Source organism: Lissotriton helveticus, chromosome 6 (assembly GCF_964261635.1).
Source record: "Lissotriton helveticus chromosome 6, aLisHel1.1, whole genome shotgun sequence".
Classification (NCBI taxonomy): Eukaryota; Metazoa; Chordata; class Amphibia; order Caudata; family Salamandridae; genus Lissotriton; species Lissotriton helveticus.
Genome location: NC_136067.1, coordinates 516579798 through 516603631, shown reverse-complemented (window position 1 = coordinate 516603631; position 23834 = coordinate 516579798). Strand labels below are relative to the sequence as shown.

The following is a 23834-nucleotide window of genomic DNA, read 5'->3' as shown; positions in this document are numbered from 1 at the left end:
TGCATGTCGGTTTGGCCGTCCCAAGACTGCCTGCCAAACCGGCATGTGCACTTACAGTGCGCAACTTTCTTCCTCCCTGCTCATCCTGCTGCCATCATAGATGATGGCCCCGCTCCTCCCTAGACTTGGGCCACTCGGCTCAGCCAGGGAAAAATACACCAATAATAGTTTTATTATCATTTTTTTTGTATCTCCTGCTCTGAGAAGTGGAGCGAGGCTCCTCTGCCATACATAACTGAGGAGCCACCCCTGGGGATTTTACAAGGGATGGGTAATATGTTGTGAGTAGCACTGTTCTTCGAAATACAGCGAGATTAACCTTTTTAGCTTAAAATAAAACTCACCCTTGATGTATTGCAGCACGCCTTGGAAAATCTAAATTGAAAGCCAAGGAATTCTGTAAACAAGATTATTAAACAGCAATTACAACTCCTATCATAGCGTCTGATTTATTTCAATGCAATAGGATCACACAGCTTGCACTATTTATATTAATGGTCTCTGTATCTTGGGCACAACACACCTGTAGTGTAACAATGGACCACAAAGTATGCTGTTTTCCATACATTTATGTAAAGGAGGTCTCCCTGTGACAGTGAATTTAGGTAGTTGACAAAAAACAAATACACTCATGATGGCTGCTTGCTTGTTATGCTATTTTGTTTTTGATCAATCTGTTTTAACATTGAGGTGACACCGCCCTCATCTGGGGTATTGCCTGACCTTGTACTGTTTTAGATTATGACACTATTATTACTGCTCGCTAGTTATGCTATTTTCTTTATATTTATGTGGCCAGTCTTAACATTGAGATGACACCGCCCTCATCTAGGGTGTTGAAGTATCCTGTATGGTTCTATGACATTATTGGTTCGATATGTCTCTCCTCTTTATCATTTGTAAAGTGCCCTGACATCCACTAGGGTCATGTTCGCGCTATATAAAACTTTCTAAATAAATACCTATTGAACAGTGGAGCCTGCCCACCTTTTGTTCTGATACAGTGCATTACAATCAGGCATCTAAAAAGGGAAGTCTTGCATGACTTTATTGCGTTTAGAGTCAGATGTACAATTTGCGACATATTGCGAGGCGCAAAATCAAATGTACAACAGTGTGTTTAACACAGTTTGCGATGCCCAATGGGGTCACAAATTGCTATGCTCATTAATATTAATGAGCCTCTCACAATTTGCAAGCCCATTGGGAATGACAGGCCCTCCCAGGGATGGTGGCCTGCAGGGCTCAGCGGGCCACCATGTCTGGGACTACTTTTATATAATGCCGTTTTTTTTTAAATGCAGCCCATTTTCTTTAAAGGAATATGGGATGCATTTATAAAAAGAAATGAAACGTTTTCGTTTCATCTTTAAGGGCAGACAGTGGTCCCTGGGACCACTGCCTGCCCTTTAAAAATAATTTTGCATGCATTTGCAAAGAGGAAGGGATCGCTTAAGGACCCCTTCCCACATGCAAATGCATTACCACCTACTTGAAGTAGGTGGTAATTGCGAGTGTTTTGTGACAGCAATTTTGGTCACAAAACATTAGTACATGGGTTTGGGAATCGCTATTTGGAAAGGAACGCCCCTTCCAAATAGCGAGTCTCTAAACACTTTATTGCGAGTCACAATTCATTTGCGACTCGCAAAATTGTGTTGGTACATGGCCATGACAATTTTAGCATGCACAAATGGGTCGTAACCCTTTTGCGCATGCTAAAACTGTTTGTACATCTGGCCCTTAACCTCCCGCTGCAGAATGACTGTTCTATCATTGTATTATTTTAATATGAGATGCATAGAATATAATTCAATATGTAGATAAAGAGGGTAACTTTCATCACAGAGATCCTATCAGACAGGTGGGGATCGCTAGATATCTACCAGTTCTCCACTTGGGGATGGACCAAAAGGCTAGAGCTAATCTTGTGGGCCAGTGTGCTGCCCGCAAACACTGTGTGAGCCCCAATTGTTTTTTGTTGAACTGAGTGGGTAGCAACCAGAATAATATTTGTCCAGGAAGTCATGCTACATGATTTTGGTTTACGTCGAGGCTCTTATCTTGATATGCAACAGAATACCTGGATGGTCACATTTTTTTTCAAATGCTCCAGAGTGCTTTGTGGGCACAGAGTGCAATTGAATATTATTGGATCCAAAGATATGCAGAGTATATTAAAGGAGGAGTTTTACTGGGAAAATATATGTTGCTTTATGACAGATTTTCTGGTGGTTGACACAACACAAGTAAGTACAATCATGAAGTGGTCGAGTTTGTTTTTATTCATGGTCCATGCTTGTCAATGAGTTTGGCATTTAGGTCTTCTCTCAGAGAACAATGATTGTTTAATAAGGAGAAGTTTTATCAAACAGTGCGCCTCCTGTTTGAGCTGCGGGGACTGTGATGAAATAAGGGCAACTGTGGCCTTAAAAGGACACTGTGCCATGCTATTCCACATCTCCCCCTTGCAACAACACTATGCAAGACGCCCTACAGCTCCTGCAGTGCAGATGCAGTGCTTTGAGCATCGTAAGCAGATCTCATTTCAGCATCCTAGACAGCGGATACATTGTATTGATCCAAAAGGGGACTTGCGTGTGAGATGGAATGGGAATCAGTTTGGGATTTTTTAATATTTTCATAAATTATAGCTTGGTGGAGCTAGCAGGTAAGGTTTTCCTGTCACAGATATAATGGTCTCTCGGAGGTTTAATAAGCTAACATTTTGTGAATGGAAGAAATATTATTCAGCAAAGCTGAAGCATGGTATGTGAGGTAACAGCTTCGGTTGAAGGTGTGATTTTAAAACTTAGACATATTTGTTCAGATATTTGCTAGAAACCAGGATTTTGGTGACCAGAGTAAAGGAAAGCTTCTGCATCTACTACTACCTGCACTTTACACCATCTTTGTTCATTTTGTTTGCATGATATGCTGCCCTCTAACATATATATTTAGGGCACCTAAACTAAGGCTCACCGGCTCTCCATTTACCCTGTATTCATTTTATTGACAGAAACACTTGCTGCAGCATGAAGTAACATTTTGCAGGACTTGGGGCCAAATAAATTACTGAAAGTAAAGGAACATACACTATAGATAAGGCACGCAGTATCCGAGGCAACCTTACTCTACCTTCAAAAACAGGACAACGTGATACTAGTGGTGCTGAGAACATTACAACATTTTTATTAATATTTTTTTTCAGGTACCGAAGACGTCCCACAATGATATCCACAGCTGTTACCACTTTATTGGCCATAATCAGCATTTCAAAATGCCAAAATGTACAAGTATCACCAGAGAGAGGTAAGTACATTACCATATTAGATGAAATGTAAACTTTACAACAATTAGTTTAAAGATTAATATTTCCTATTTTGATATATACACCCGCACCCTTTTAAGTAGCTAGATACATGTGTAATATTTATGAAATTATTAGTAATGCACATTTCTTGCTGTATGTAAGTCTGAATTAATAAATGCCAGTGCACTGTTTTGGTTTAGAGACAAGTAACATTTGGGGAAGTTAAGAAAGGGGATCCAGGAACATTCCTCTAATTTGACCTCCCCTAAGTGACACTGTAAACGTACAAAATAAACAAATATATACTCTGGAATCATTGAGACTTCAATGACCCATTCAATAACAACATGATACTATTTACCCTTCATTATACAATTATCTCTTGTATTTACAGTATTTGGAAAAAATACGCTTATATGGAAGCTTTGTTAATTTCATTTTCTTTAGGTGGAAACCATATTATGTGATTATTCGTTAACCTCGTAGAGAGCCTATAGTGTGAATGCTGGATTCCAAATACAATTATTCACTGCTTTGATGTAATTACAGAGGCAAAATAAAAGTGTGAGGTCACGGGAAGTGCATGTGTGTGCGGTCTTTCCCTGCCTCACCCGGGTCTTCAGAGACTCAATTGAGGAGTCAAAATGATGGATGCCAATTCTCACGTGCCTTATATTTCCTTACCAAGATCTTCCTTACCAAGACCCTAAGCAAGCCGAAAAAGTCTGGCAGTGCCATTCAATGGCCAACGGCCATCTCCCCTGTCAGTGTGGTGCTGAGCAGACCCACACTGACTTGTAATTGGTTGGGGAAAGGAAGATCATTCCTTCAGGTGGTGTAAGTGGGTGGCAGTAGTGCTTAATTTGAGCTGGTAGTGTCCGGTGTAAGTGCTCGGCACTGGCACTTAGTCGTCAACAACGACACTTATGATAGTCTGCCACATGGTGCCACTATTTGTCTAATATAGAGATAAGCACAACAGTAATGTATTAATTCAATATAGAAAACCCAGACAGTGGTATTAAGTTTAAGTGAACGGAGCCACTAAGAAGAATCACACAAAGTATCTTGATATGCCACGTTCATGTGATGGTGCTGAAAGGTGAGGAGAACCACCAACTTCCCAAAGACAGGCCTAAGCCAACAAGAACAGCTAACACTTCTCAGCACACGTCGAGTGTAAGTAAATTTCTCAATTAAGCAGTGTACATAGTCAGCACAATACACGTATAATAAACACGACTCTTTGTTCTCTCTTCTTGGTTGTTTTTTAATATCGTGGATCTTCAAAACAGCTCCCATCAGCCAACACGTGTTTTGTCGCACACAGGGAGGTTATCCCGCGACTTTCTCAAAGGCTATGTCTCCTCAGTAAAAACTTTCGATTTGTGGCGATACTTCCAACCCACAAAGGGTTTCTGTCCAGGCGGCGTCAAAATCAGTATTCCTATTAATATTCCAGGTTCTCAGTACACCCCGTCTTCAAAATGCTTAGTTCAAATTCCTCCAAATATCAGACGCCGCCAACTTGTGTAACCTTATACGGGCTGCCACCAGTGCTTAATTTAAGCTGGCAGTTTCCGGTGCTGGGCTGTTTAAGTCACAGATATTAAAGCTTATTATCTTGATATCTAGAGTATCCACACGCTAACAGCTGTGTTTACTAAATTGTACAGAGAGCTGATCTGAAAGAGAACATGGTTAGGATAAGAAGTATCCATCATGGGAGAACCCATAAATGTTGGGCCAAGGAATAGGCAGGATGGATCTCATGAGTGAGTAAACCCAAATAAACAAAGCAGACCCCAACAAGAACTTTTGGACATTTCAAAAGCCCATTCAAAATAAGAGGTATAGCTGTTTGTCCTTAGGGCCTGGCCCTGACCAGTAAGGAGCTGCCCACCATCTAGGGGTAACAGGTACCGGGAGCCATGCCTCCGCCCAACTAGGGACAACCAAGGATGCAGTCTGAGACCACAAGGGCCCTATCACACCACAATACCTGCATGTACCACAACATCAGGTATCCTTGTGACCAGTCTGTTCCGACACTCGATACAACACCACCTAAAGTTCTTGTTCCATTGTGTCTGGATCAGGGCACAGCCTCCCTAGGAAACTGATCATCTGCCACCATGTACATGGCCGCCATGTTGCTGCTTGATTTGTGCTTTATGATGAGCTTAACGTCTCCTACCCATAAGAGTCAAGACATGTGGTGCCTCGGAAACCTGTCGGATCTGGAGAAATGTGCCTTGCGAGTGAAAGGTGAGGCAAACCAGATAGTCACAACTGTAGGCAGAGTTTTTGCTTTGTAGATAGTCAGGGATCCTCTTAAGTCCCTTTACCTCTGAGGAGTGATACAAAAAAGGTTGTGAAACAGTGAAAGAGTGTGCCCGGGGAATGAAAAAGGGTTTGTGTCTTTTGCTCTTTTGAGTATCTCTTCTTTGAGTCTGAAGTTATGAATTCAAGCCAGGTGTGGGACCTGGCCCTTTCTGCAGTGTCACCCCCAAACCTTTTGCTTTTACCGTCCACTTTTTGCAGATTTGGTTTTTGCTGGCCTTAGGACTCGGTTATACGGAGCAGGAGTCCCAAAACATGATGTAAGCAAAAATAATACTCAGCGAAGAACAAGAATGCCCAGGAAATATCCAATCAATGTGTTAAAAAACATTATTATTACATAAAAGTAAAAATTGTTCATGGGGGGTGGTACCCCAGAGGGGTATATCTGAACAGATAATAAAGGAACTCACAGACAAAAAGGTATGTGACAAACAATTAAGCAAAGGATCAAAGTCATATTTTTTTTGTAAAAAACACACTTCTGCACCCAAATTCAATTTAACATAATCATACAGGACAAACTGACAATGTCGACGATGATTCAATCCACTATAAATCTGGGATCATCATCAGGACAACTGAATGTTTGCCTGGATGCATAAACCAAATTGTGGATAAGTTAATAAACATAAAAACCTATATAAGCAAGAGGGAGGAAAAAGGAAAAGGAACAAGAGGGGAGGGATAATAAAAAAGAAAACAGAAAGAGACAGTGATCAATTAAATTATCATATGAGTCTAAGATTTCAATAAATAAGTGAGAGATCCATGCACAATATCTCTATGTTGTGATCAATTGTGATGGACCCATGCGGAACAACACACGTAGAACCTCCCAAGGTGGTACGTTTTCGGTCATGAAAGCAGGATACATAGCAATGAAATAAATTAGGTACTGGCTGCTAAAAGAACCAGCTGATATGTTACTTAATAAGTTATACAAATTACCATGCAGAGTGGTGAATATCACACGTGATGGACCAACCATAGAGTATACAACAACTATGTCCTATGGCAGCAATAAGAGCTCAACAGACCACTCCATCCGAGTGTCAACCCATCCACTCAATAATTTCCAAGATGGGGAGCCTCAAAGAAATTGCCAAAACAGACCATGAATTGCACACATGAAGTCAGCCTACGCATTAAAATCACCTATGGCGTAAATCTAACATAAATGTACTAATGTTGGGAAAAATGGCAATGAATCTCATTAAAGAAGATGGGCTCGGCCACTATGCCCAAGGTTCAAAGTGCACGGGCTGGCTGGCTCTGTAAAGGCAAAAATCTATATTTATAGGTATACCCCTACACGAGCCCAATGCAGCAAGGTGATGCTATGCCGGTGCAAGCAGCCACAGGAAACAGTGGAGCCAGAATCAGTAGTAGCCTGGAGTCTGAGAGAGACAGATATGTCTGCAGGCTGGGAAAAGCAGGAGTGTAGGAGAATGGTGGCAAGAGGAAACTGGACATCTGGTTGCCAGGGCTGGACAACACTGGGAGGGACTCCTGAGCATTTAATTTCTATCTGATCCCTCCCTGGGGCAACTCCCCATGCACTCCTCAGTGCTTCCTAGGTTGTGCCAAGAGTTCATAATGATAAGGCTTTAGACTTCCCCTGTGTGCAACAGTCTGCCTATCACTGGCATGCTGTGATGATATAAGTGGCAAGAGCTGTCAGACTGCAGAGTCCAATCTGAAGACAAGACGGGCACCAATGAACCCACAGCGAGATCATGACACTCCTGGTCTATGAGCAAGAAGCACCTGAGGGGCAGCAGAGGCTGTACCCTGCCCTTCCAGTGGAAACACAAGTGGCATTGGTGGAATTCCGCCACTCTGGAAATTCAAGGAACATCGCAGAGTTTTTAGATAACTCATCGGAATTCCGCTATGTAAAACTTCGCAAGCCCCGGCCAAGCCTAGATATTTTACACTAAAATCTTTAAAAATTCATAGCTCTGGTTCTGGTGATTGGATTGTTGTTGTTATGGTTGTATTTTATTCGTTAAAGTTTGCTCAGTTTTTCTGAAGTAGACTGACTGCTCTGTGCCAAGCTACCGGAGGGTTGAGCACATGTTAATTTAGGGTTGGCTTTCGTCTCACCCTAACAAGGATTGTGGTGCTGCTTGACCAGAGCACACACACCTGTCAATCAACAACCCAGTTTCTTAGAGTAGGCTATCTGGAGGCCTTGTGTTGTTTCCCCTTGGGCTGCCTGCCCTGTACACTTTTTCAAATTGAATTTCCAGAATATCCTCCCCACCAAGAATTTGGTGGAACAAAGCACATATGTACCAATAAATGTCTGACCCCTCATGCGCCAGTGCGCTCCCCTTGATGTCTAACATTATTCGGAGGGCAATGTAATAAAACGATAATCCAGTAAACTTGAAAAGAAGTAGCTTTATTTACACCCACCAGAGAGGCATGTGGCAACAGCAAAGTGGTGGCTCAAACTGGCATCAGCTTGACCCATAGCATTCTTGTTGATGTCATGTAACATTCCTAACAAGGAAGGCTAAACTTAAAGGTAAAGATACAAAACATCTCCCTTTTTATAATTATATAAATAAAATAAAACATGGAAACAAATAGCAACAATAATAAAAATGATCCAGTAAAAACGATAAAGAAAAATATTACTTGGGATAATAATCCTGTAAATACAAAGGAGATCTGCGAAAAGAAACATTATGTGACAGATTGTCAAAACATTTCGGCTTTACATTATCATTGGAACATTTCAGGTTCACATTACCATCCTCCTCCGTACATTTTGTTAACCGAGACATACTCCAAACATCCCCACCAGCAAGCATGACAACATTTTTCATGACTTTTACAATATGTCTAGGCCCAAAATATTTAGATTCACCTTTCGGTGACCACACTGCTTTTTTTTATGAAAACCAGATCACGAACTTTCCATCAAATTTTCTTTGCTCCCATTTTATTGTCAAACCTCTGCTTGTAATTATTTTGATAATTTCTCACTCTCCAATTTTTGATAACACAACCTCTATCTCACACACTTAACCATAAAGGATTCAATTCGAACCAGCCATTCTACCCTTTAATTTTTTAAATGAGGAACAACCAGTCACAGTGTTGGGTGTGTTTCTATGCGCCCATCATTTTCCCCTGAGAACAGGCTTAAGTGGAACTCTCAACTCTAAAGCAGTTTGAGCGGAAGCCCTAATCAATCTATTCATACTCTCAACTAAACCATTTGCCTGGGGAGCATAGAGAGCAGTTCTTTGATGAGTGATGGATAAGTCTTTAAAAAAATCAGTCATCTCTTGTGAGGTGAATTGTACTCCATTATCAGAAACAAGAACATCAGGAATCCCCTCACAAGTGAAAGCATCCTTTAGGAATTCAATGATATTCTTAGTTACAACTGAACCCATACAGGAAGCGGATATCCATTTAGATGTATAATCTACCAGAACAACAACAAATCTCTCAGAAGGAGCCAAATTATCGAAAGGACCAACTATATCCACTGCCAGTTTTGACCATGGATGCTCCGGTATAGCAACAGGAGAAAGAGGAGTGGTCCTCACCTTCCTTGATTTATCATTTCCAGCACAAATTGTACAATCTCTGACAGTTTCTTCAACGTGGCGGTCTACCTCAGGCCACCAATAAGATTCTCTGACCCTTGCCTTTGTGAGACTATGCCCCAGGTGTCCCTCATATGCTAGCTTTCTTATCTTTTCTCGCATCATCAATGTTGGTATCAACCTGTCTCCATGAAAAAGCTTGGCTTTCACAATGTTTAATTCATCTCTGACATTCCAATACCCTTTGGCTGAATCAGGAACATCTTTCAAAGGAGGCCAACCATTTATGGTGAAATCCATAACTGGTGCTCTGGCTTGGTCACTCATAAAACAATTTTTCCATTCAACTTAATTTAGTGCTGATTCTTTCACTCAAGAAACACTCTGGCACTCGGAATCATTTACTACATACTTTTGTAAAGGTGATCTCGAAAGGAAATCAGCTGGAATATTCTTAAGACCAGGTACATTTTCTACACAAACATTATACTCCATAAGTCCTTCAATTCACTTCTTGATTCTCAGAGTAGTGCACTCAACATTCCTACAAGAAAACATCTGTACAAGGGGTTTGCGGTCAGACCTGACAATAAATGGCAGACCCCACAAATAAAATCTAAAATGCTTGATGGCCCATGAACAGGCCAGAGCTTCAGGTTCGATCACTGAATAACGTTCTGCAGCACCCTTCAGCGATCGAGAAGCAAAACCAATGACCCTTTCAGTGCCATCAACCATTTGGGAAAGTACAGCTCCTAACCCACGAACACTTGCATCAGTGTTCAAAATCGTCTTTTTGTGCACATCAAAATGTCCCAAAGTTGGCATCTTCGCAATTTCAGATTTCACTACTTCAAAAGCATGAACACATTCTTGATCCCACTTAAAAACAGCGCCCTTCTTCAAAAGTAGTCTGGTGGGTTGCATGACACTTGCGAAATTATAAATAAACTTAGAATAGTATTCAGACAAACCAATAAATGATTTGACTTGGTCTTTGTTAGAAGGAGGTGGAGCCTGCAATATCGCCTCCGCCAAATCAATTTTAGGACTGATTCCCTCCCCAGAAATGGAATGCCCAAGATAAGATACTGAGTTCACCCGAAATTTGCACTTTTCACGTTTCAGAGTTAACCCATATTTCTCCAATCTAGACAAAACTTCAAATAAAACTTCATCATGCTTACCCTTGTCACATCCATGTACAGAATGTCGTTCTGGAAAAACAGTACAGAATCGATTCCAGACAAAACATTTTTCATTACTCTTTGGAAACAAGTAGCTGTGCTCGCCAGACCGAAAGGCATTCTAATGAATCTGTAAGCTCCTACAGGGGTTACAAAAGAGGTTAAATGTCTTGAGTCTTCATGAAGCATAATTTGGTGGTACGCTGCTGACAAATCCATTACACTAAACACACTAGCCCCACCTAACTTAGACAAGATCTCATTTATATTCGGCAGGGGTTGTCTATCTACCCAAATTGAACCATTCAAACTTCTTAAGTCCACAGACATCCTAATTTTGCTTCCTTTATCAATAGGTGCCAAAACAATGGGCGCGAGCCTCTCCGAGGACTCTATCTCCTCAATTACCTCAAGCCTCAGTAGTCTGTCAATTTCTTCCTGAAGTGGTTTCAACATGAGGTTTGGTATCTTCCTTACTTTATGCACAACAGGATTCGCATTGTCCTTTAAAATTATTTTATGCTTGAAACCACTCAAAAGACCAAGTTTGTCAGTAAAAACTCCAGGAAACTTTTCTACAATATCTTGAATATCACTCTGTTGAGAAACCAATATGACTTGTTCAGGTGCATTTGGATTTAAAACAATCCTGAGGTCCCTTTGGTGACGCCAACCAAGAAGATTATCCCCCACTTGGCAACATAGACTTTGCCCACAGTTTCCCTGTCTTTAAACAAAATAGTCTGAACGGAATAACCAATTAGGTCAATCTTCTGACCACCATACCCAACCGGATTTATGTCAGGTGCTAAAACTTTATTTTGTCAGATCCAAAAGTTGAGGACCAAAACTTGTCACTGATTAAGGTAAACAAAGAACCTGTATCAGCCAAAACAAGAACAACTTAATTTCCTATATGTATATCACATTGCGGCATTTTCACAGTATCACATCATTCACAGTATCAAGTGGTGTGTCAGTTACGCAATGAACAGCATGCTGAACACATTCTTCTTCCTTATCCACAAAGTTCACTTTGTTGTTTCTGCACATTTGAGCATAGTGACCTTTTTTTCAGCAATTTCTGCAAACAGTACTCTTCGCAAAGCAATTTGGAAAATTTGGCCCGTGATTTTGACTTCCACATCTGGGACATCTAAACTTTCCATCTCTATTAAAATTAAAATTAGGCTTCGCTTTGTCATGTTTTGAAAAAGTCTTATCTTGCTTCACATTTGTTTTACCGACAGATGCAACATGTATTTCAGGTTGAAAAATCTCTTGGTTCTCATTGTTGATATTTGAAACAGGGCTAGTCTGACTTGGACCTTTCCGTATTTCTTTTACTCAATTAGAAGTATGCTCAACACTCTCAACGATGATTATGGCTTCTTTCAAATTCGGATTCTTTGATAACAACTTTTCCTGAATTGTCTGATCATTAGTACAACGAAGAAGTTGATCACGAATGAGAGAGTCAGTCAGCTGCTCAAATTCACATGTTTGTGCAAGTGATTTAAGTTCTGCTACATAATTGCCGACTCTCTCACCCTTTCCTTGGATACGCATGAAAAACCTGTGCCTTTCCATTACCACATTAATGCGTGCTCCAAAATGTCTCTGTAAAAGAAGAACACTCATCTCATATACATCATTTGGTTCCCCAGCCCCTCTGCCTATAGGTATAGGATCTAGACTGTCGTAGATATTCCTTCCTTCAATGCCAAGATTATATAATAGAACTGCTTGCATCCTGACAGCAGAGAACTTTTCACCGCCTATGGCAAGCAGATAGGAATCAAAAATCGGCTTCCACTTTTTCCAAGGTAAAACTGGTTCACCTTGTTCACTTAAAAATTGAGGACGTTGATTCATTCCACTCGCCGTTGACATCCTGAAAGTCAAAATGAACTTAACAAGCTAACAAAATAGATTAAAACAACAACCTATAATAATAACTTAAAATAAATAAGGAAAAAATAACAAGCTAACTCAAACGTCCATGAGATTCTGAGCATACTCTCCAGTGAATAAAATAATTAAATTAGATTAAAACCAAAATAATAAGTTAAAACAATTAACTTAGCTGTTTGAATCTCTTTCCTTTTTTAAAAATGGTTGTTCCACTAATAATTCCATAAAAATGCTTGTTCTTCCAATGTCATCATATAATCCTTGTAAATTCTTTGCACTTCTTCCTGTAGTTCTTGCCGCTTATGCCTCACAAAAGAAACAAATTTATCGGCAGAAAAAAGAAAATTACCATAATATTTAAAACATATATACAGTCAGTCTTCTTTCGATATAAAAACTGTTTCCTCTATGTTTTTCGAGGAATTCTAGCTCCCCTGCTCTCTCTTGCAGTTAACTTCGTTTTCGTCCTCAGTTTCTAACATCTGAGACGAAACAGCCACGTCTTTGCGATGCGCGTCACGTGGTGCTCCACTGTGTCTTGTACGCTTGATGACACCTGAACTCAAAGAAGAGAAACAAGCGTTACTGCCAGCTCGCGTCCCTGCTCACGCTTCGGAATTCCACACCTCGCGCTTTCTTCAACGCACAGCACAACGATTTAAAAGATGCCACACAATCACGAGGATAATCCAACAGTAAGCATGTCCAGAGCATTCCCTTTTAAAGCAGTATAAATTACAAAACGCTTCTCTCTTCCTCTTTACGGTGACCTCGAATAGTCAGTCGGAAATAAGCAGCGATTTGAAGACAATGCTTTTCTGATACAAAACATCAACTAACCTTCAGATTATAGAGAGCAGGTCCAAAACAAATATCTCACACATTGGGTTCTTTTCTGGTGAGTGTCCTCCGTCTCCAGTAATAAAACGATAATCCAGTAAACTTGAAAAGAAGTAACTTTATTTACACCCTCCAGAGAGGCATGTGGCAACAGCAAAGTGGTTGCTCAAACTGGCATCAGCTTGACCCATAACATTCTTGCTGATGTCATGTAACATTCCTTACAAGGAATGCTAAACTTAAAGGTAAAGATACAACACAATGGTTTTCTAAATACTCTGTATGTGCTTGTAGATCCAGTTGTTTTTCTTGAAGGTGAGCCACCTCCTGTTCCAGGATTTCAATTTCCACTGCCTCAGGCCATTTCAAAATTCTCCAGGGTGGATCCGCTGTCACTATTGGCGCTTAGGTCCTACTTCACCTCTTTCCATTCCTGGATCAAGATCTGCTTTCCCACTTGTAGGTTTGCCCATAGTTATTCAAAGAAAGACTCCAGTAAAGCTCTTGTGAGAGGTGCATTTTCTTCAGTTCTAGCTTGGTGGGGTCATGCAGAGTTGTGAGGTGGATCTCTACTTGGCTGGATTGTTAGCGGAGAGTGTCCGCATGGCTCTGAGGTTGTGGTTCTTCTTGCCTTTGATAGAGGCCATATTTACCGACGGGGGGGGGGCAGTCAGCCCTCAAACATTACTGAAGAGGATCTATTCTACCTCAATATGCTACACAGTCAGAGCAGTTTCTGGCAAGCAAAACAAGTTTTTATCTAGTTCAATGTGTGTTATTGCATGGCTTGTAATGCAGGAAATCAGGAACTGCTCACACTACCTTAAGTGTTTTGTTTATTGCATGGATGGTATGAAAATCCATTCCAATGTTTTGGCTCTTAGAACACTCTAATTATTAATAGGGAATCACGTCTACTTTCTTTATAAAGTACCTCTGGACCTTTTTGTTGGAACTGTGTTGGCACATGTTGAATGATGGCTTGTTGATGTAGTCAGACACTTCTTAGATTCCCACGTTACACATTAGGGATTATCTTAGATAGCTGTGTAAGAGTTAAGTAGTGCATCACTGGCCTGTGTCCAGGTAGGGGGAGAGAGGGAGGTAGCCTTTTAGATAGTAGACCCTCTTTTATCTTGAGTCATTGAAGGTTAGGCTAATGTGAGAAGTTTGGAAGACTGTTGAAGATATCCTTCCCTTTCCTGACCCCTGTGGCCATATTATAGAAAGTGTCCCAGGACCACAACAATATATGTCGGCATTGTATTATCCTTGCGCACTTTGGTATTCCAGTGGAGGCCAAAGATGCTTGTGAGGATCATTCTGTGTTACAGATTATGCTGGTGCTGAAAGTGCCCCGCAGCTATCCTAATGGGCATGCACTCATTTTTTACTGAAAACATGGTTATTTTCCAATTGATCTGTTGCAATCCAATAAGAATAGGACTCTAACCCGTCTACACATATGTCCGGCCAAAATCCAGTGCCAAGACGCCTTCGGGCATACGTTGCGCTATACAAATCGATAAATCAAATCAAATCACTCATTGGCATGGAGGAGTGGCCTCATACAAATGAGGTAATCTGTTGCTCCTGTGCCCCACTATATTTCAGATGTGGGCGTGTAGACAAAGAGTATGTAGGAAGTGCACTGTTTGTCTGCCGTAGAGAGGTGTGTCCCCTGGCAGTGTTCCTGCGAATGGTAAAGGGAATTCCAGGGATGACCTGGACATCCCCATGCAGCTGGGTGCAGTTGGTTACTGCATCCACTTGCTTGAGGGGAGCTCTAACCAGTACATTCATCTTTCACTCAAGTACTGTTTTCAGTACAGACACAGGTTTGTGCTTGTACTGAAACAACATATTTGTCATGAGAGACATGGAAGCATATTTACGACGAAATGGCAGAGCGTGGCATTAATCTCCTTGACTTAACGCCGCGTTACGCCACTTCAGAAATGCAGGGCTGCACCACATTTACATCAATATGGTACAGCCCTGCGTTTACCCATGCACTGGCGCTAAACTTAGCAGCCTAACGCCAACACGGACACCCCTGCACTGTTATGTTATGTTATGTTTATGTCTCTTTTATAGCGCACGGCTACCCCGAGGGGTGTCCCGGCGCTTTGGCAAAGAGAACTGAAAGAGGAGGACACAACACAGCTGCTCGCAGAGGTCGACAGAAGATCATACCGAAAAGAGCCAGGTTTTCAGCTCCTTTCTAAAGGAAAGGAGACTGTTTGCTTTCCTTAAGGAGACAGGTAGCTCATTCCAGCATCGCGAGGCCAAATATCGGAAGGAGCACCCTCCGATCCGGGCGAGTTTGACAGGGGGAACCACGGCTTTGGCCAGCAAGGCCGACCGTAGAGTCCTCCTCGGCACATAAAAGGCCAGGCGCTTCCCTTTATATCTCGGACCGATTGAATGAAGGGCCTTAAAAGCCAGAGTCAAAACCTTGAAGGTGATTCTTTTAGAAATAGGAACCAATGCATTCTCTTTAGCAATTCCGAGGCTTTTGCCCTGCGTGGAAGACCAAAAATGGCTCTTACCGCCGAATTCTGCACAATTTGCAGACGGGCCAGAAAATATTTAGGCAGCCCGAGATAGAGGGCGTTTGCATAATCCAATCGCGAGCCGATTAGAGACTGCACAATGATTTTTTTGGGTTGCCGGGGCAGCAACGGAAGAAACTTCCGTAGCATTTTCAAAATGCCAAAACATTTCCCAGACAATCCGATGATTTGGGGTCTGAAAGAAAGGCCGACATCACACAGCACACCAAGGTTTTTGGCTTTCACAGAGGCCACATCTGGCGGAAACATATCCTGGGGCCACCAAGTCTTCCAGCTGGGATCTGGCGGACCACTGAAAAAAAGCAACTCCGACTTATCGGAGTTGCATTTCAGACTGTGCCGCCGAAACCAGTTAAAGACCGCACCCAGGCATTCCCTGATCAGGCCACCATCCAAAGCCTCTCTCTTCTTAAACGAAAAAAGGAGCTGGGTGTCATCAGCATAGGATATGATCCGGGCACCGAAGGATTCCGCTACCGCTGCCAGAGGGGCTTTATAGATATTGAAAAGGGTGGGGCTCAGGATAGACCCCTGAGGTACCCCCACGACCAGCGGCGGCAATTCAGCGGAGAACGGAGGTGCCCAGACCACTTGTCGACGGCCGGTCAGGAAAGATTTAAACCAGTTCCACACCGTCCCACGGAAGCCGATCTCCCAGAGTCCAGAAAGGAGACCGTCGTGAGGGACGGTGTCGAACGCCGCCGACAAGTCCAGCATAACCAGAATAGCCTTCCCCCCAAGATCGAGAGTCTCTCTGATGGCATCGGTGATCTCGAGAAGAGCTGTCTCCGTGCTAAAATTAGCACGGAAGCCCGATTGAGAGTCATGTAAGATGTTATTGTTCTCCATAAAGTTGGAAATAGAGAGCTGTACATGTTTCTCAATCACCTTTGCCAGAGCAGGGAGAAGGGAGATCGGCCTATAGTTAGCGTGAACAAGGGGATCCAAGGTGGGCATTTTGAGCAGCGGCAGGATCAGAGCATGTTTCCAAGCCAGCGGAACCTCTCCCGTGGTCAGGGAGAGATTGAGCAGCGGATTAAGCAAGGTGTTAATTGCAGGCGCTATTTGTCCCAGACATTTAGCTGGGCATGGATCCAGTGGCGAGCCAGATTGAAGCCGGGACAAAAGGTCGAGAGAGGTAGTAGCAGGCAGGGGAGGGAAGACCGACAGAACTGGACTCTTTTCATCTGATGGCAAGGGGAGGGTGGTCAGTTGACTAACAGTTAAAAAGAGGCCAGCATCCGGGAACGAGTCCTGGATGGACTTGATTTTATTTATGAAGAAGTCCCCAAGCTGGCTAATCCAAACTTCGGAGTGAGAGTGGGAGGGCGAGCACGAGGGAGGGGAGATGAACTCCTTCACTATCCTAAAATGTTCTTTACTTCTATTTTCCGCCCCATCAATTCTACGCTCCAAGTAAACTTTTTTTCCGTCAGTGACATGCTTGTGATACAGCCTGATCGCATCACGATATTTAGACTTATCATCCGGATCATACTTACGCCGCCACATTCTTTCTGCTTTCTTACAGTCTTGACGCATTTTCCCAAGAGAGGGAGTGAACCAAGGGGCCGAGACATGTCTGGCCACAGATTTGACTGTCTTACCCGGGGCTAACTCGTCAAATCTGGCTATCAGCCAGTTCTGGACCGAGTCTAGATTTTCCGCCAGATTACCCGAGAGCCGACAGGGATAACGACGGAGAGCATCGGACAACATTTCCGCAGTAACTTGATGAAATGGTCGCCCCAACCGTTTCGCCTCTTTCAACACTAGCACCAATCGTAGCAGAAGAAAGAATACAAAAATCGATTAAAAAATGGTCTGACCATAGAACTGGACGCGGCAAGGACACATCAATCCTCCTGGTCGAGAGAATCTGATCAATAGTATGGCCTTTAATATGAGTGGGGCAGGTAATATAAGAAACCAGCCCTAAAGGAGCAACAATATCCTGCAATTTGATAGTGTCAGGAACCGCTGCATTGTCCATATGAAGGTTCAGATCTCCCAGCAGGATGCAGTGCTCCGATCTGAGGCAAGGCACCAAAAGCGCCGCCTGCAGATCGTCAAAGAAAGAGCCAAGGTGCCCAGGGGCTCGGTAGATAAGGATCCCAGTGCACGTTTGACAGGGAGAGAGCCCAAGAATAAAACCTAAGGCTTCACAACCCGTGATATTATCAACGGCAAAGGTAGAACAAGGGAGGCACTTATCCACAATCAATGCCACACCCCCACCTCTGCCTCCCACTCTATCCTTCCTAAAGATATTATAATTTGAAGGAATGGCAGTCGCCAGATCAGGACCGGAGGACTCTCCAAGCCAAGTCTCCGTTAGGAACAGGCAAGATGTTTTTGAGTCGGACAATAGGTTCCAGATATCAACGGAATGTCTGCTAAGTGATCTGGTGTTGAGGAGAGAGCATTGATGGCGCGTAAGAGGGGGCTCAACATCAGATCCCTTCTGAACAGACTGTAGTACAAGGGCTATGTGCTGGAAGGGTTACCTTCCTGCACATAAACAATGAACGTCAAACGGCAAAAACGAGGAGAAATAAAGCATTGCTCCTCAATTTGCCTGTTTAAGTACCAAGTTTTCCCTGGTCTTAATTTTGGAGCTGCCTCCTATTACACCACCCTAAATAGGGGGCATCGTCAAAATCAACCGCAACACTCATTGCTCACCCCTTTCAGTCTAAGTACAGCATGAAAGGTTGCCCTAATTGCAAGGTAGTGTTAAGTCACTAAAAGTGACGTTGTGGTGGAGATAGGGGCTTGTAAAAATGCCCCATGGTGTGTACTGTGGTGCAGAGTGGACCAGTGTACCATATTCATAATGAGGCCACAGGTGATTTGTTCCCAATTTGGAGTAAAGGCAGTAGCATAAATGCAGAGGGTGTAGGGTGGAAAGAAGGAAGATATTCGTTTTTTAAAATTAATATTTGATAATGTAAGTTTTGTGGAGGTGGAGGGAAGTGGCAGGATTCCAGGTACCTTTTTTAAAACTATGGCTAGTGGAGGAAAGGGATGGCAGTACACCAGGATTAATGCGAGGCAGCCCCAGAACGCCGGGCGCGGGCCCGTGTTGTGCATGTTTTCCCTGTGACTCCCCTACTGTTGCACAGCTAATGACAACAGGGCGATGGGAAGTAGAGGGGCTGAACATAACATAAAAGGAATTATGGATGACATTGAATCAATGGGATGTTTTACATCTCAGGGTTTTGAGGTGCATCATAGAAAACTCGAGCATTAATCTTGCTCTCTATTTGATGTCATCCATAATCTTTTGGTGATAAACAGCTCCCTTTTTTTCTGCTACTCATATATAATTCTATATGTTTTAGCCACACCTCTCCTCAAGACTGCTTTCTCCCCACATCTTAGTATTCCAGTTTCCACGCCTATATTGTACCTCAATCCCTTAAAGGTCCTCTCAGTAGCAGGTTTGACTCAGATGTTCAACTTCAATGAAGGAGAGGAGAGTGAAATGGCTGCAGGATCGTAGCTCTAAAGTCCAGTAGAGTGGCTTCCCAATTCCATGAATTCGAATGGTGAAGTAGCGTCTCTAATGTATACTGAGGTATATAAGTGCTGCACAATGTCATGGTGCTTTGTAAGTGTGTACAGGGATGTTGATCATTTATGAAATTATATAGTTTAATTATGTCATTTAAAGTGAGCATTCAAAGGCTTGCAACCCACAGAATGCTCTCTTTGATCCAGACTAGTGTCTCGAAAATCATTTCAAGTAGTGCTTTCAGAGGTGGTTTATCAGAACAATAGAAGCATCTTAATTCACTAAATTGAGAGAAGTGCGTGGAATGATACATTACACAAAGCGTTGATCATTTGTGGCAGCATTTCTATTGAAGTAAAGCACTCCAGATTGTCCAGTACTACTATTGGCGAGTGAAAGGGTTACATTTGGAGGCATCCTATATCTCCTGTTATCATTAGATTTGGGCATTGGGCATTGGGCAGTTGGCCTAATGGCTAGGGCGGTCGTCCTCGAATCTGTGGAACTGGGTTCGAGTCTCGGCAACGACGCCGAACATCCTGTGATTCTGGGCAAATCTCGTAATCTCCCTGTGCCAATGAACAAAATTAATGTATCCTCATGTAATACAACTGGTGCTATGTAAAGCGCTCTGCTACCTTGGGGTCACTTTCGTGCTTTATAAAACTCCGTAATAAAAAACCTATTCTCACAACCAAGCTCCTTTCCTGTCAGTCAGTTCCATACTCCATGTGGTTCGTTTTACAGGAAGAGCTTTTCAAGCTCATTTATCCATGGTCCCCCATGCTCCAGACATTTCCCTTAAAACTGTGATTTCGGCATCGCCTTTCTTGATCAGTGTTTTAACGTGTCTTGAATGCCTTCCATGTCAACTGAAAGAAAGCATTTTTTGAGTGAGAGTGAGTGAGTAAATTGTTAAATTTAAATAACCTGGCAACAGGAGCCCTACAAATAAAACTGCACCCATCTGCATGCAGATTGCTATTATAGTGAATACAAATTCATTTGCATGTGCGTGTCTTACTGAAGCTTGGGCATGGACTGATAGATCACAAGGAGCACATATAATGACCACCACTCTGGAGGTGACATACATGAAACACTTCTCTGTCACAATTCTGAAATACACACCCTTATAAGAAGCAAGATATTGAATAGATATAGAAAATATGAAACAGCATGGTTCTTAACATTAAATGCAGAACATGCAATATCATGGACCTCTTGTGAACTTAGGCATATTTTTTGTATCTTATATTGTCCATTTAAAGAATAACAATGTCTTATCTTCTGATAAAAGTGCTAATAAATGTATCATTTTTTTTGCAGTATTTGATCTTCTTCAAGAATTTAGATTATCCTCAGATTCATCTGTCCTCACAGTTGAGGGTTCTAATGAACAGGTCTCAGCTTTCCGAATAAATCCAAATATTCATCTGAAAAGGAAGACAAGGTAATTGAAATCATACGTAATTGGTCAAATCATTGGTTGAACGGCCTTTACATGTAGAGCTTCAAAGTGCAAGGAGGATTTAGAGTTGGGTTGTAATAAAAAAAAAACTCAAATTTAGAAGAAGGTATTAAGTCCAGTAGCAAAATATCCTCCAACCCAGAGAAAACCCCAGGGGAAGAAATTCCGCAGGTGGATTTTTATCTGGATTTAACATTTCTTCCAGTAAGCAGGGGGTTTTCTGTTACCACCCATCTCTAAACAGTCCCCTTGTATTTTAGTTTAATAAATGTATTGTTATTTAAGAGAATAAAGTACAAATAAGAACAATATAACGCTGGATGAAAATATGTTAGTTAACAAACAATCACTATGATATTGATAAAATAGTAATTAATGACATTTTTGACTTGAGAATATGCTTCTGCTAATACTTATGAACTGAACAATAAAGCTTTTTTATTTTGTGCAGAAATATAATGTGAATGCTACAGACAGATGTCAAAATAATATTTAAACTATGATGTTTGTAGAAAAACTCATGAGGTACAGCTAAAGATGCTAGAACAATCATCGAAGAAGTGCAAATCAGAAGAAAATGATACATTAGAACAGCTGCTAGAACTTGGATTAGGTTAAACCCCTAACATGCCAAAATGTCATGCTCTCATAAAAAATCCCATAATTCCCATGACCATATCAATCATCACTTATAATAAGTGGATGCTCAGTGTAGTGCAGTAAATGACTGAAGGAAACATTTTGAAAACATATTTAAAATCATCTATCATGCATGTCGTTCTGCTGTTTGATCGATCTCTCTTTGCAGTGCAAGCATCAATTACATAAAATCATCTGGGTGCCAAGTAAGTGACAGACACAGCCATTTGTGCATGATGTTGGGACCTCCACTGAAGACAATGAAGCGGCTCAGAGTCAGGGCCAGCAATGACTGATATAGGCCTACTGCTCCAACACTATAAAGCTTGCCTTTTGGTTTACCCGTGTTTATTCTTCAACATTCTATGCGCCTATGATGGAATTTTCTATCAGCATAATGCTTCTGCCTTGGGCTAACAATGTTGCTAAAATTCGTATCCCTTGTTATGGTCCCTCACCTGTGGCTCAGGCCTGTAATTGGAGTATGATGTCCTTAACACCAGTTTATCTTTCAGCAGCAGGCTATAATGCTTAATTATAGAAGGGAGCCCTTGCAAATACTGAATGTAAAGCATTCATTGCACGGCCACAATGAATAAATAACTTGTAAAACATACACGCAATCATAACAATCATAAATTGAAACAATAACGGGAGGTGCACCCGATGACAAATAGTCAAAAGTCTCCAATTGTACAGAATTGTCTTTTTTTTTGTTTTGTTTCATATCCAATAAAACATCCAACACTTTGTGTTCAAAGAAATTAAACTTTTTCAGGACTTACACAACGTGCTATCTGATTAGATGATTGTGTAATAGCATCCACATGTCCCAGGAGACTCATTGTCCTAATCTCCACATGTCATTATGAAATAGTGATATGATAATCCCCAGATGGATTGGGTGTAACATACCCCAAAATGACACCAGAATCCGTGTCAGAGGGCGAAGGTTTGGTGTCACATCTCACGATAGGTAATGGGAGCAATTTCTTTGAATGAAACGACACACATTCACTGTTTTTATGAAGATGGAACAAAGAAAAGTAAACTAAAGAAGATTTACAATTGGAGACTTTAGACTGTTCTGTCATCGGGTGCACCTCCCGTTGTTGTTTTACTCTATGTGTTTCTGCTTGGCAGCAGTACCATACAAGGGCCAGCACTCGGTGAGAGTGCAGTGCACCGAATCCCAATTTATGGAACATTGTGGGTCGGAGCGGTAATTGGTTGTCTGTCGTTTTTTTGTGGGTAATAACAAGTATAAATATTTTGCTCCTCAAAAAACAACATTTTAAATCCACCAAAAGAGTAGATAACTGCATTGAGAGTTGTTGGATGCCTCATAAGTGTGGAATTATTTGATCATGAGCAACATTTCCCAAAGCAAACACAGCATTCATTGGGCAGATTGTAAGTCTTTATAAATCAAACATTAATTGTCTCTGCTTGCCTAAAGAAGGTGCCAACATGTTTTTGCAGTACTAATCATAAGCTGGTTTGTGTAAACTGTGGTGACCTTTGCATAAATAAGTTGAATCCACACAGACTGTAAACCATATGTAAATTTTACCCTCTAAATTAGCTCAGCATTTGCTCTTCTCGTGTACAGGGCCGGACTGGGAACCAAAACTGGCCCTGGCAAAGACCTCGGCCAGCCCCCCCTGGGAGCCGCCGAGCTGTTTGCCAGGAATGGCTTCGGCCAATTTTGTTACAGGTGCCGATAAAAACGGCCCTGTAACAAAAACGGCCACCAGCGGCCCAAATCGCCCCCCACTCTAGAGTACCATCGGGGAAACGCCTGTTTCCGCTATGGCCAGTCTGGCCCTGCTCGTGTTCCAATCCCTCAAAGACTTTATGGGGCCTATTCATTAAAAAGTTAAGCAGCGGAACAAGCCACCTTGCTGAACTGCGTGACAGGGAAAAGGCAAGAATGTGCTGTATTTAAAATTATACGGTGCCGTTCCATCGTTTCCCAGTGTTGTCGCACAATATGCTTCCAAGTCCAATGCAGGGACCTCCTTTGAGGAGGAGGTAAAAGATTAATATGTATCGATCCAATTCAGTATTTGAAAGGCACGACCTGAACATGCCCCAACCAAATACCAAACTGGTATTGGTTCGCATACCCAGATTACAATTTGGTAACTTGGTAATGCATGGCAATTTGTGGTTTGTAAATAAGAAAATGCATTTTTGCAATTGCATCCATCAATATTCTGTGAATCGGGCAATTGGAAAGGGTATTCATGTCTGTCGATGCTCCTGTTTTGGTTTGCCATTTTTTCCGTCTCATCCCTCATAGCCCCGGGACCTAGTGGGGGGAACATACTGTGGCATCGCCACCGGCTTTCCACTCAACTCTGAGGCCAGGAACACTGTCAGGCAGGAGAGACGCACTGTTGGAGGGAGGAGCTGCTAACTAGCGGGTCTCTGCACCGTTTGCTGACGCTTTCTTC

General features: G+C 42.1%; 1 protein-coding gene across 1 annotated transcript in view; it reads left to right on the top strand.

The window, feature by feature from the left end:
- COL21A1 (collagen type XXI alpha 1 chain) overlaps positions 1-23834 on the top strand; it is a 388231-nt gene that overhangs the window by 102769 nt on the left and 261628 nt on the right. Inside the window, exons 2-3 of the mRNA XM_078646805.1 lie at positions 3212-3312; positions 20595-20718. Coding sequence (XP_078502931.1) covers positions 3231-3312; positions 20595-20718 — 206 coding nt within the window. The 5' untranslated portion in view covers positions 3212-3230. The remainder of the gene's footprint in view (positions 1-3211; positions 3313-20594; positions 20719-23834) is intronic.